The sequence below is a fragment of the Typopeltis vanoorti genome, chromosome 23 (assembly GCF_054136105.1).
Source record: "Typopeltis vanoorti isolate ZY-2024b chromosome 23, IOZ_Tvanoo_1.0, whole genome shotgun sequence".
In the NCBI taxonomy this organism is placed as follows: domain Eukaryota; kingdom Metazoa; phylum Arthropoda; class Arachnida; order Uropygi; family Thelyphonidae; genus Typopeltis; species Typopeltis vanoorti.
The window spans coordinates 22,565,283-22,577,314 of record NC_143571.1 but is presented as its reverse complement, the minus strand read 5'-3'; the positions used below and the strand labels follow the sequence as shown (position 1 = coordinate 22,577,314).

The 12,032-nt window shown below is 33.4% G+C and overlaps 1 protein-coding gene across 1 annotated transcript; it reads left to right on the top strand.

Moving 5' to 3' along the window:
• The first annotated feature begins 1,295 nt into the window (after positions 1-1,295).
• Positions 1,296-2,171, top strand: LOC150093679 (beta-1,3-galactosyltransferase 1-like). Its single transcript, XM_090413247.1, has one exon. The coding sequence runs from the start codon at positions 1,296-1,298 to the stop codon at positions 2,169-2,171; it is 876 nt and encodes a 291-aa protein (XP_090269373.1).
• Positions 2,172-12,032: the final 9,861 nt, after the last annotated feature.

Sequence of the window (12,032 nt, the reverse complement as noted above, 5' to 3'; positions counted from 1 at the left end):
AAATTCCTAAAATAGGAGTGAATAATTCTGCCGAATAATGAGAGAGAGGTGAAATTAACCAAAGAAATGATGAAAGAACACTATCTGAGGAGAGTCTAATGAAATGTGATTTGGATAAGGTAAGTAAACTAGTAGTAATCTGAGCTATACGAAACAGTAAAAAAAATACGAAGTAAAAAAATTGAAAGTTGTTTCGGCTAAATTTTATAAAGACTCCTAAAAACTAGACCAAGATGAAAGTAATAATGAATTATTTCAAAGGACGAAGGAAGAAATATGCCCTGATGTTTCAAAACTCAATGGGAGAGTTGAATTTTGAAAAGGCAGTAAGATTTTCAAAGATGATTGAGAACCACTCATGTTAATTAATTTTTTTTACGTATTTAAACCAAAGACTGTACTAAAGAAATAGAATAATGTTATTATTTTTATAGGGGAGAGAGAGAGAGAGAGAGAGAGAGAGAGAGAGAAGATATTAAAAATTTCTTGTAGCGTCCAATTTCTTGTAAACGGAAACTTGGGCATTCATTGGTCGGAATGATCACGTGAAAAACATTGAATCTTGTGAAGATATCTATGCATTACTGAAATAAAGAGCCAAAAGGCTTCACTTAGGCGATGTAAAATTATTTAAATTAATTAAATTAAATTAATTTAAATAATTCTACATCGCCGAAGTGATGCCTTTTGGCTCTTTATTTCAGTAATTTATTGGTGCAGCTTTTGGACAACTCGTATAGCAAAGTATATAAGTTCTCTTTACTATAATCTCAGTATTATCCAGATCTACCTACTCACTGAGGAGACCTCAATAAAGATCGAAAACGGTCTGGGTAGTGACTTTCCACCATAATGTATAACATCATACATCTCCGTGTTTTACATTATGGGAAATACTAAGAATAGTGATCACAACTTTACCCACCTTTGCTACGAGTTGCCCGTGTTTGTACTACGTTCTAGAACTACTTGCATTTAGCTCACGCTAGTATTCGCCGATACTTTTATAGTTTACTATATTCAGCATGAAACTCTTTGATTCCTATCTTTGAGTTTCTTATTCAGCTTTGAAATGATGTGGGATTTAATATCCCCTTAATTTAAAAAAAAAAGTATTTATGCATTATATATATAAAGATATGCATTTTTGAATTTTCTCCTAGTTCTGTTAATTGATATTTATTTTATTTTTTTAAATTAGGGAAGAAGAAATCGCGATGCTTCGGAGAAAAGTGAGCTTGTGGAAGATCTTGGCAGTTTTACTATTTCTGAGTTGCTTAATATACCTACCGGCAATGTACGACGACAGTTTACTGGAGGACAAAGATTGGAAGTGGATGCTGTTACAAACTAATATATCTCAGTTGGTGAACGACAAAAACAATGGTTTACTAAAATCCCCTATAGTGTCCTGTGAAAAAAACAAACCTTATTTATTAATTTTTGTGTGCTCAAAACCAACAAATTTTGCTGCAAGGACAGCCATCCGTCAAACATGGATTCGAGATGCTAAACGATTTATTAATATTTTGGTGTTTTTCCTTCTTGGAAAATCGGGAAACGACATGACAGAACTCAGAATAAGTGACGAAAATACAAACCATTCCGATATTATACAATACGACCTGATGGATTCTTACGAAAACTTAACATTGAAGACTACTTGGCTGCTCAAATGGATAACTCTCTTTTGTTTAGAGGCCACATACGTCATGAAGGCAGACGATGATGTGTTCGTAAACATCCCTAATTTAAGAAAATTCCTCTTGAAGACCAACAAGCAAGATGTTTTAATTGGGAGCGTGTTTTCCTACAGCATGCCGATTAGAAACCAAAGATCCAAGTGGTATATCCCCAAACAAGTATACCCTAATTGGTTTTATCCAGATTATTTGGCTGGTTCATCATACGTAATGCCAGTGACGATCATCCCTCAACTCTTTGCTACTGTTTTGAACACGCCATTTATTTTCCTAGAAGATGTGTTCGTAACTGGGATTTGTGCTGAAAAAATGAAATTACAACTTTTGCATAATCCCGATTTTCACTTCTATATAGTGAATTCCGATCCGTGCACTTTCCGATCTCTCATCACAGCCCACCGAATGACACCAGACGAACTGCACGTAGTATGGAATCAATTAAACGGTCCATTTTGCATTTATAATTAATCCACAAAAAATACGCATTTATGTCTACTTGAAATATTGTGCAATATCATCACTCTGTATGAAACCCTTGAAATTTGAGGTCTCCAAAACCCTCCACTTGGGCCATTCCGAGATCTGTGCCACTTGCTGTTCATTTGGCATTGTTAAATGCCATAAGTTATGTGATAGAATTTATATTGGACAGTTTTCTGTTAATAATTTCGCAGGAATTATTAACAAGTCATAAGAATTTCTTCTTCGTAACTATTTCGCTTTCAGACCTCTACTTTGAATTGTTTCTTTTGTTACTTCGTTTTAATAAATTTATTTATTTTCTTGAGTGAATGAGATTTTCAATTATGAAAGCATTTTTTCATATTTCGAAATAATAACAAACATCATTCTTAAATTATGTTACAGTTTTCCTTGAGTATGTTAGAACTCCTTCCTTTCGCATGGAACTTTCTGAGTCTTCACTTCCGTTTGCATTCACAATTCAAATAAAAAAAAATTTAAAGCATAAAGCTTTCCCTTTAAAATTTCCTGTAATATTTTAACTTGGTATCTTAATATCTTTTAATAGCAGACTAACTATATTATGTTTTAAAATACCGAAATCGTAAATTGTAATCCTTCTCTAATATATTTTTATTCCCAAAGTGAGTAAGAAGAGTTTCTTTAGAACTAAACAATTTTTTTAAAGATCATGAGCAACCCGTCTCTAGCCTTCACTGAGAATCGAACTCAAAACTTTCAATGGATCAAGGGAATTTCAGTGTAGAGAATAAGGCAGACAATTACTGCCATCTTGTGGCGCCTACACCCTAACAAATATATATATACATATATCAAAAAAAAAAAAAAATCAGCTAACGCCTTTTTTTTTTTTTTATTCCCGTATATACGGGAGTAGGCGAGGCCATTTAGCCCTATCTAACTTTTGAAGACTGAGTGGGCAGTTCAATCTCCACTGGTACCCAATCAGAGACAGATGGCCCAAAGCTATCACTAATTAAGCGGTACGCAGTGAAGAGAGACGGCTCAAATGTGCCGCCATCTCGTGGTCTCTAACCCTAACACAATATATTTTAATGTCTGAAATAATGTGGGTTCTACGGTCGATTTTCTTGAGTTTACAGGACGAAAAACCCGATATATAAAATACATAGAAATACATAAAATACATAGAAAATATTTGCTTCGATGAGATCATTTTAATGCAGACACAGTGTCCTAAAGTATACATTAATTAAGTAGTTAATAAAAAGGGGTTAATTAAGTAGTTAATTAATGTATACTTTAGGACACTGTGTCTGCATTAAAATGATCTCATCGAGGCAAATATTTTCTATGCAAATATGAATTCAACTCAATGGACTTCAGTAGCTCAGTCGGTTTTGACTATGTTCAGTTAGAACGAACCTGGGTTCGAATCCCTTCTCAGACGTCACTTTTATATCAGAATTTTCATCTGAAGGTAAGTCAGCCGGTCTCATTCAAACATAGCAGGGTTTCCTTTTTTTCAAATTTGGCGCTTTTGATATTGTAAAGCAGGCAAACTAACACGAAGCACACATGCAGTTTTATAAACATAAATCTTATAACCTGTCGTGTGTGGAATCAATATTTAAAAAAAATGGCATGGGCGAAGATTCACATAATTTTAACGTGTTCAGGGGTAGAGAATTCCTGGAGTGTGTTTCTCATGGATTGTCAGCCGATATTGTCAATGGAAAGTATTCATAAAAAACAGCATGGTGACCCTGGAATATCACCCAAAAATCTGTCAACGAAACATGGAGATTACTGACTAACAACCATCCAAGATATATTTCATAAGATGAGATGGATAGAATTCTTTGCAGCAAGCAATTAATGGCTTGCTGGTGAGTTATTGTATCAACACTGCAATAAATGTAAGCACTTGATCATACGGCCTGAGATATAATTGAGTTATCTTAAAAAATTAATGTAGAATAGTAGAGTAATGTAGAATGTAGTATCATTGAACAGGTCTAAGATATTTTGAAGCAGGAAATCGATGCCTGATCGTCTAATCATGTTTGCGCATGAACTGGTTACTGTTTTGATGGATGAATAGAACAAAAAAATAAAAAAATTAAATCTTGGTTAACTATGCCTAATGTTTTAGGTTTCTTTTTTAGACCAAAAAGCTTTATCGATAGGAATGCATAGAAATAAAGCAGATAATTCACTGGTATCGAAACAATTCCTTAAAAATATCAGTAACACTACCAAGTTGTTTTTCTGATTCTATTCTATGGGAAATGGTTACTTCCGTTCTAACTAGTTCAAGATCAATCGAACCATGCTCTAGTTTGAATTATTATGCCTCCTTTGCGTGCCAAATAAAGGTGGTACACTGAGAATTTAAAAATAGTCCTGTAATTATAGATGACGTATGTAGCAAACTGAGCATGCCCGATTAGTACTTTACCCATATGTCATGTGCTACTTGGTTAAACTTTGGTTTTGAGTATGTGTTTATATTTAGAGATATTGTGCTCTCCAGGAAACCATGGTTACACAGGCAGCACTATACTAGTCAATTAAGTGAGAATCGCGTGCAACCCAGATCACGAAAAATGAACAGTAGAACACAACTAATTTTACCTGTAGAAAATCTAAATAATGTCATCTAAATTTTAAAAGTTATTCCTGATAGGTCTGTTTATTGAAGTTTCATCTTCTCTAGCTTTGAAATGAAGTGTACAGCAGCACTGGTCAATTTTGGAATAAATTATTAGAAAATTGTATGTGATGGCCACCTATAATGAAACTTGGTTATAGCCTGTAGAAACAATCAATATGTGTACAGAGAGTTGAGTTGTTTTGAATTTATGCCGCAGTAACCATGGGGCCATGACCATGGTTCGGCAGCACATGAGGGGCATTTATAAGATTTTCTAATCAGTTAACGGATCTCGGGGGAAAGGGAGTGGGGTTCCTCCCGAATAATATACAAGCTGCCAGAGAATACACGTAGTTTAAAGACATTATACAATCGCCTCATACATAGTTACTTTTGAAACAATATAAAGTATCTAAACCAATCAACTAAGTAAACTACGAATACAATAAAATTTTGAGATATTTTAATTAATTAAATAACTGAACTATTCCATCGTCAGGTCTAGTCTAGTCCCCTGACATGGAGAACATAACCATACTTGTAAGCTGACAGAAAAAGATAATCGGATTGAATCTATGGGAAACAACCCTGGAATGGAAAAGGGAAAACGAAAATGGAAACGACAAAATATAATACACATAGCAAACTGGAATGTAAGAGGAATAGCATATAAAGAAATAGAATTAGACCAGTTATTAAATGAAAGAAATTTTAAAATAGCAGTAATCACTGAAACAAAAAAGAAATTAAAAGGAACTATGAGAACTGAAAATTTTAATGTGATATACAGTGGAGTCGACAGAGACCAAAGAGCACAAGCAGGAGTCATGATTTGGATTCATAACTCCCTTTCAAAACAGTTAAAACATTATAAATTATGGAATGAAAGAATAATAGAAGCTAGAATAAAAATAGATAGAGGCTATTTAACAATAATTGGTTTATATGCCCCAGAAGAAGGAAGAGAACAGGAAAATATTGATTTTTATAATCAGCTACAAAACATACATAATAAAATAAATAAAAATTATTACATAATTTTAGCAGGAGACTTAAATGCAAGAATTGGAAACACGAAAATTAATAATAATATAGGAATACATGGAGAACACACTCTAAACAGAAATGGTAAAAAATTGATTGACTTTGTAGTTTATAATAACCTAAAAAGAATGAATTCCTTCTATAAACATAAAGACATACATAAATATACTTGGGCAGCAAGAGGATGGAAATCAATATTAGATTACTTCATATTCAATGAAAAGACATCAAAATTTTCACTAGATGTTAGAGTTCACAGAGGATATGAAATAATCAGTGACACTTCCTTGTTAAAATAAAATTAAGATTACCACCTAAATGGCTACAAGTAACAAGAGCAGAAAGAAAAGTTGAAACATTTGTTTATAAAACTAGACTATTGAATGACACAAATGAACAATGGCTATATGAACAAAGAATTAACCAGTATCTAGATAAAATAAAACAAAATGAAGAAATAGAAATAGAATGGCTTAATATAAAAACGATACTAAATGCAGCAGCAAATGAAAGCTTAGGAAAGACCAAAAAATTCAATAAAAGAAAAAACTGAAGATCTGGGATGATACAATCAAAGAAATAATCAAAAAGAAAAAAGAAGCCTATCACAAATGGTTAACCAGTAAAAGATTAGAAGTTGAAATAGAATATAAAAGAGTAAGAGCCATATCTAAAAGAGAAGTCAGAAAAAGACATAGAGAATCATGGAATAAATTTGTTTCTAATTTAGAACATGATTTATATAAAATAATACCCAATGTATATAAGATTTTGAAACACATAAATGCAGATACCAAAGAAAACATAAAATTAAACACCGAATTGAAATTAGAAGAATTTCTAAATTACTACACAGAACTGTGGACAGACAAATATTTTAAAAAAAGACAACTGGCAAACAACAAAAATGAAAAGGAAATAACTGAAGAAGAATTAGAAATCAGCCTGAAAGAAACAAGAAACGGAAAATCACCTGGAGAAGATAAGCTAGGTTCAGAACTATATAAATACGCAGGAACAAGATTCAAAGGAAGACTCATTATTTTTAAATAAAATTTACTCAACTGGTATAGCCCAATAGAATGGAAAAAAGCAATTGTGATTCCTATCTTTAAGAAAGGTAATAGAGATGACCCTAAAAACTATAGAGGTATCAGTATACTAAATTCATGTTACAAAATATACAGCAGAATCTTAAATAACAAACTAATGAAATATTCCGAAAACTTTATTCTAGAGGTACAAAATGGATTTAGAAAAGGACGATCATGTATAGACCCAGCCTTCTGCCTAAAATTAATAATAGAGAAAAGAAGAGAATATAATTTAGAAACACATATTGCATTTATTGACTTTGAAAAAGCATTTGACAAAGTTAAAAGAAACATATTATTTAACATATTAAAAGAAAGACAAATACCAAACAATATCCTAAAAGCTGTCACAAGTATATATGAAAATAATCAAATACAAATAAGATTAAATCATGAGCTATAATATACAAGAGAGATAAACCAAGGGGTCCGACAGGGATGTCCCCTCTCAGCAACTCTTTTTAATATCTACTTAAATGAAATAATAATAAAATGGAGTAAAAATTTACATCAAGGAATTAAACTTTCACCTACATTTAACTTAAACACTCTCCTCTTCGCAGACGACCAAATAATAATTACAAATTCTGAAGCTAACTTACAGAAAGCTATTTTAAATCTAAATGAGATATCCAAAGATTATGGTATGATAATATCAACAGAAAAATCAAAAACTATGGCCTTTAAAGGACAAGATCCAGCAAGAACTAAAATAGTATTAGATAACAAGATCTTAGAACAGGTGAATTCATTTAACTACCTAGGATGTATGATCACTGATGAAAATGAAAAAGATATAAACATAAAAATTGCAAAATATTTAAAAATAACAACAGCAGATATTAACAACAGCAGAAATGAAGTTTATGAGAAAAAATGCAAAGTATACCCTATTTGATCACAAAAGAAACGAAGATATTATGAAAGAATTAAACCAAGAACCAGTAATTGAAAAAATTAAAAAATATAAACATAGATGGATGGAACACGTTCAAAGAATGAAAACAGAAAGATTACCGAAACAAGCCTTAAAGTACAAGCCATTAGGAAAAAGAAAACCAGGACGTCCTCTTAAACGATTCAACGATGACTTCTAAGGACGGAACAGGCCATACTAGGCCTAAATCCTTGATACGTATGATGATGATGATGATGATGATGATGATTAAATAACATGTTAAGGCACATAATAAATGGTATGTTTATTTTCATTTATGTCGTACCATGAATGCAAATAAACTTCGTCGGGCTAGTGGACTAGTTGGAGCTAACTGACTGCGGTTGTGAATGACAGTTATGGGATTTGTGAAGTCCGTTAGGTGAGTGTTTCTCGAGCTTCTTTCATGTGTGTCCCATTTTTTAATATTAGTTTTGTGTGGCACCCCCCCCCCCACCTCCTTGTAATTCTTGTGTTCAGACACTGACAAAACCCATAAAATTTATATTCTATTTTATTTCCTCAGCCATACGGCTGGTGGGGGTAGCTATATTATTATTATTATCTGAGACCACCAGGGAGTCAAGGACTCATCGAGGGGGGGGCTGTCAAGTACCCAACCCAACTATCATACCTTCCCTTAAATTCATTTACACTAGATGCACTCACTATCCCTAAGGGCAAATTATTCCACTTCACTAACTTCTCTCTGGGAGAAAAACCTACCCCTTACCCCTTTCTTGACTGTGAACAACCTTAATTTCCATGGATGCCCCCCTTGTTCTCTCCCCGCCTTCCATATAACGAAAACTTTCATCATTTGAAATGCTATAACACTCATTCAAAAGTTTTATAGACCTCTATCATATCACCCCCCCCTCTTTCTCCTGTTAACCAGAGTCTGTAACCAACATACTCGCAATCTGTCCTCATAATCTAAATCCCATAATCCAGATATAATCTTTGCTTTGTAACTCTTCTTTGTACCCTTTCCACGTCTTATTTATCCCCTTGGAACCCGGGAGACCAAATCTGAGCACAGTAATCCAGGTTTGGTCTTATCAAAGCCTTGTAAAGAGGCAAAATTACTTCCTTATCCTTACATGTCAAGGTTCGTTTCAACATAGCAATTATCCTCTGAGTTATATTTGCAACTTTTGCTATGTGACCTTTGAACTTTAAATTATTATCTACCAATACACCAAGATTACTTGCCTCTTCAGTTTCTTGTAGCATAATCCCACTAATATAATATGCCACTGGAACTCTAATCACGCCAAAGTGCATAACTTTACACTTACTAACATTAAACTGAGAGCCATTTTCGTTTGCTCAGATTTCCAGTCTATTCGAATCATTTTGTAATTGCTGAATATCAGTAGGATCCCTGATTGACCTGCCTATCTTCGCATCATCATCAAGCAATTGCAAATCTGATGATGAACTGAACACTGAGGTACACGACTTTTTATTTTTATTATTATTTTTTATTAATCTTTGTACTGAAATGGGCAGCACTGCCCTTACATCACGTCCAGACTTGATATAGGCCTAAGCCTTTACAAGTGTTTTACCCTATGCCTGTTCTAGTTATCGTTGTAGTCATTCTCTGGTGGCAACGCCATGCCACCAGTGTGCCCTGTAGGGCCCTCAAGGAAAGAACTTTTATATCCTTCTGCATAAGCCCAAGCTGTTTTAAGTCCTTATAACTATCTGCACTCCATACGCCATGTAAAGAGATCTGGCAAAAATTAGCAATCTACCTTAAATCTGGCAGATTCACACCCACTGTATACCACGGTTTGATGTCTGTCTGTTAACCATCCCCTGATCCAAGTCAATAGATTATGTTCCAATTCCATATTCTCCAGTTTACACAACAGCCTATCGTGTCGTATTCTATCAAATGACTTAAAAAATCCAACATTATCATAGTGCATCCATTTCCTTTATCCAACTCGGCCGTAACATTGTTATAAAATATGAGCAAATTGCTAAAACATGACCTTCCTTTAGTAAATCCATGCTGTTCCCTGCAGAGTATAGAATGATTGTCTACCCATTTCTGTATGCGAGCCCTTACTAACTTCTCTAAAATCTTCACTACCACACCAGAGATACTGATAAGTCGGTAGTTGGACACATCAGTTTTTGCACCACCCTTGTGCAATGGAACTATCATACATTCCTTCCATTCCTGTGGTATCATTCCTGAACCTTGACTCAAGTTATACAAATGTGTGAAAGGCCTAGCCAATTCAGCTGAATATTCCTTTAACAAATGGGCAGATATTCCATCAGTCTCTATTGACAAATTCTTATCCAGGTTGAAGAGCTTTTGCATAATCTGTTTTTTTTTTAAATGGTATAGTATGGTGCACAGTAGCACTGCGCACCATACTACATACACCTGGTTGATATATCTTAGCAAAGCGAGCACTCATTAATTGAACAATCTCCTTAGCTTCAGACACTCGTGTACCATCTGCATTCATAAAGTTATTCTTCCACATTCATTCTTTCCTTTGCTTGCGGCATAAAGATAAAATTTTTTTAGATTGCCTTTAGCTTGCATGGCCAATTTCTTTTCATACTCCGTTTTAGCTTTTCTCACAATACTCGTTATTTTTCAAGTCTAGGCTTTATATATTTCAACGGTGGCCAAACTGCAGCTCGCGAGCCGCATGTGGCTCTTCTTAAGTTTTATTGCGGCTCAACTAAAAAATAAAAAATATTTATAATTTTTCTTAATTTTCTAGGAGACATGAGGTAATCACCTAATAAAGTTTTTCTGAATGATGATAATAATTTAAAAAAACTCGAGGCAAAGCCAAACAAAAATGAAAAAAAATCGATGTTTTTCTCTAAAAATCATCGATGTTTGTTTGCCCATACCTAATGAGCTGTATTTTGCTGCTCGATTGGTCAATGTTTTTGAGTGGTTTGATGAAATTTGCTGTTCATATGCTGTTGGGCAATGTACTTATATTTATATTACCTTGTCAGAAAATTTAAAAAGATACATTACTGAATTTCGTACTTCTTATATTAATAGAAAGGTAATAATTTAAATTCCAAATGATATAAATATTAATATTTTATTTTTAAAATTTTATTATAGAATATTTTGCAGCATGACTCTTAAAAATAAACAGAAGCGGAAGTATATCGACGAACATAGAAATTTTAAGGAAGAATGGGAAGAAGATATTTTATCGAGAAAAATGGTAAAGCTTTTTGCCCCATCTGTAGTTTAAACAAGTGAGCAATTTCAAAGTAGGGAATTTAAAACGTCATTATGAAAAATTGCATCGCGAGTTTTCGTCTCAATATCAAGAAAAATCTGAAATACGAATTAAAAAGTTTAAATCGTTGAAATCTTCAGTTAATAACTAAATTAACTTCATGAAAAAATCTACTGAAGAATCTAAAACTGTAACAGAGGCTAGTTTTAAAATATCATGGAACATCGAACGTCCAAAACGGCCTTATACCGAAGGGGAATTTATTAAGCAAAAACATTCTTGATGCAATGGAGTCACTGGACTCTAATAATTCAAAACTTTTAAAGTTAATTACCGACATTCCTACCTCACGACATACAATTGAACGTCGAATTTCAGAAATAAAAGTGGATTTATTATCAAAATTAGAAAACACTATAAAAGATTGTGTAGCATTTAATTTGGCGCTTGACGAATCAACTGACATTACAGACCAATCACAATTTGCAATTTTTATTCGTTTCGTTCTCGAGGACGGAGAGACGCGAGAAGAATTATTAGATTTAATAGCATTAAAAGATAGTATTCGTGGCGTTAATATTAAGGAAGCTTTTGATGTTGCCCTTAAAAATGTTCCAAAAAGTAAATTAGTAAGTGTGACTACTGATGGAGCAGCAGCAATGGTTGGTAAGAATGTAGGATTAATTGGACTTTTGAAAAAAGATGAAAGCATTCCCGATTTCATTCCAATTCAATGTATTTAGCATCGAGAACATCTTGTTGCGAAACACTTTAATTTTGAACATGTGTTTACACCACTCATAAAAATCGTAAATTTCATTCGGACCAATGCAAAAAACCGCCGTCAGTTTCGTAATTTTATTGATGAACTTGATTTGAACGAACAAATAAATGATTTATCGTTGTACT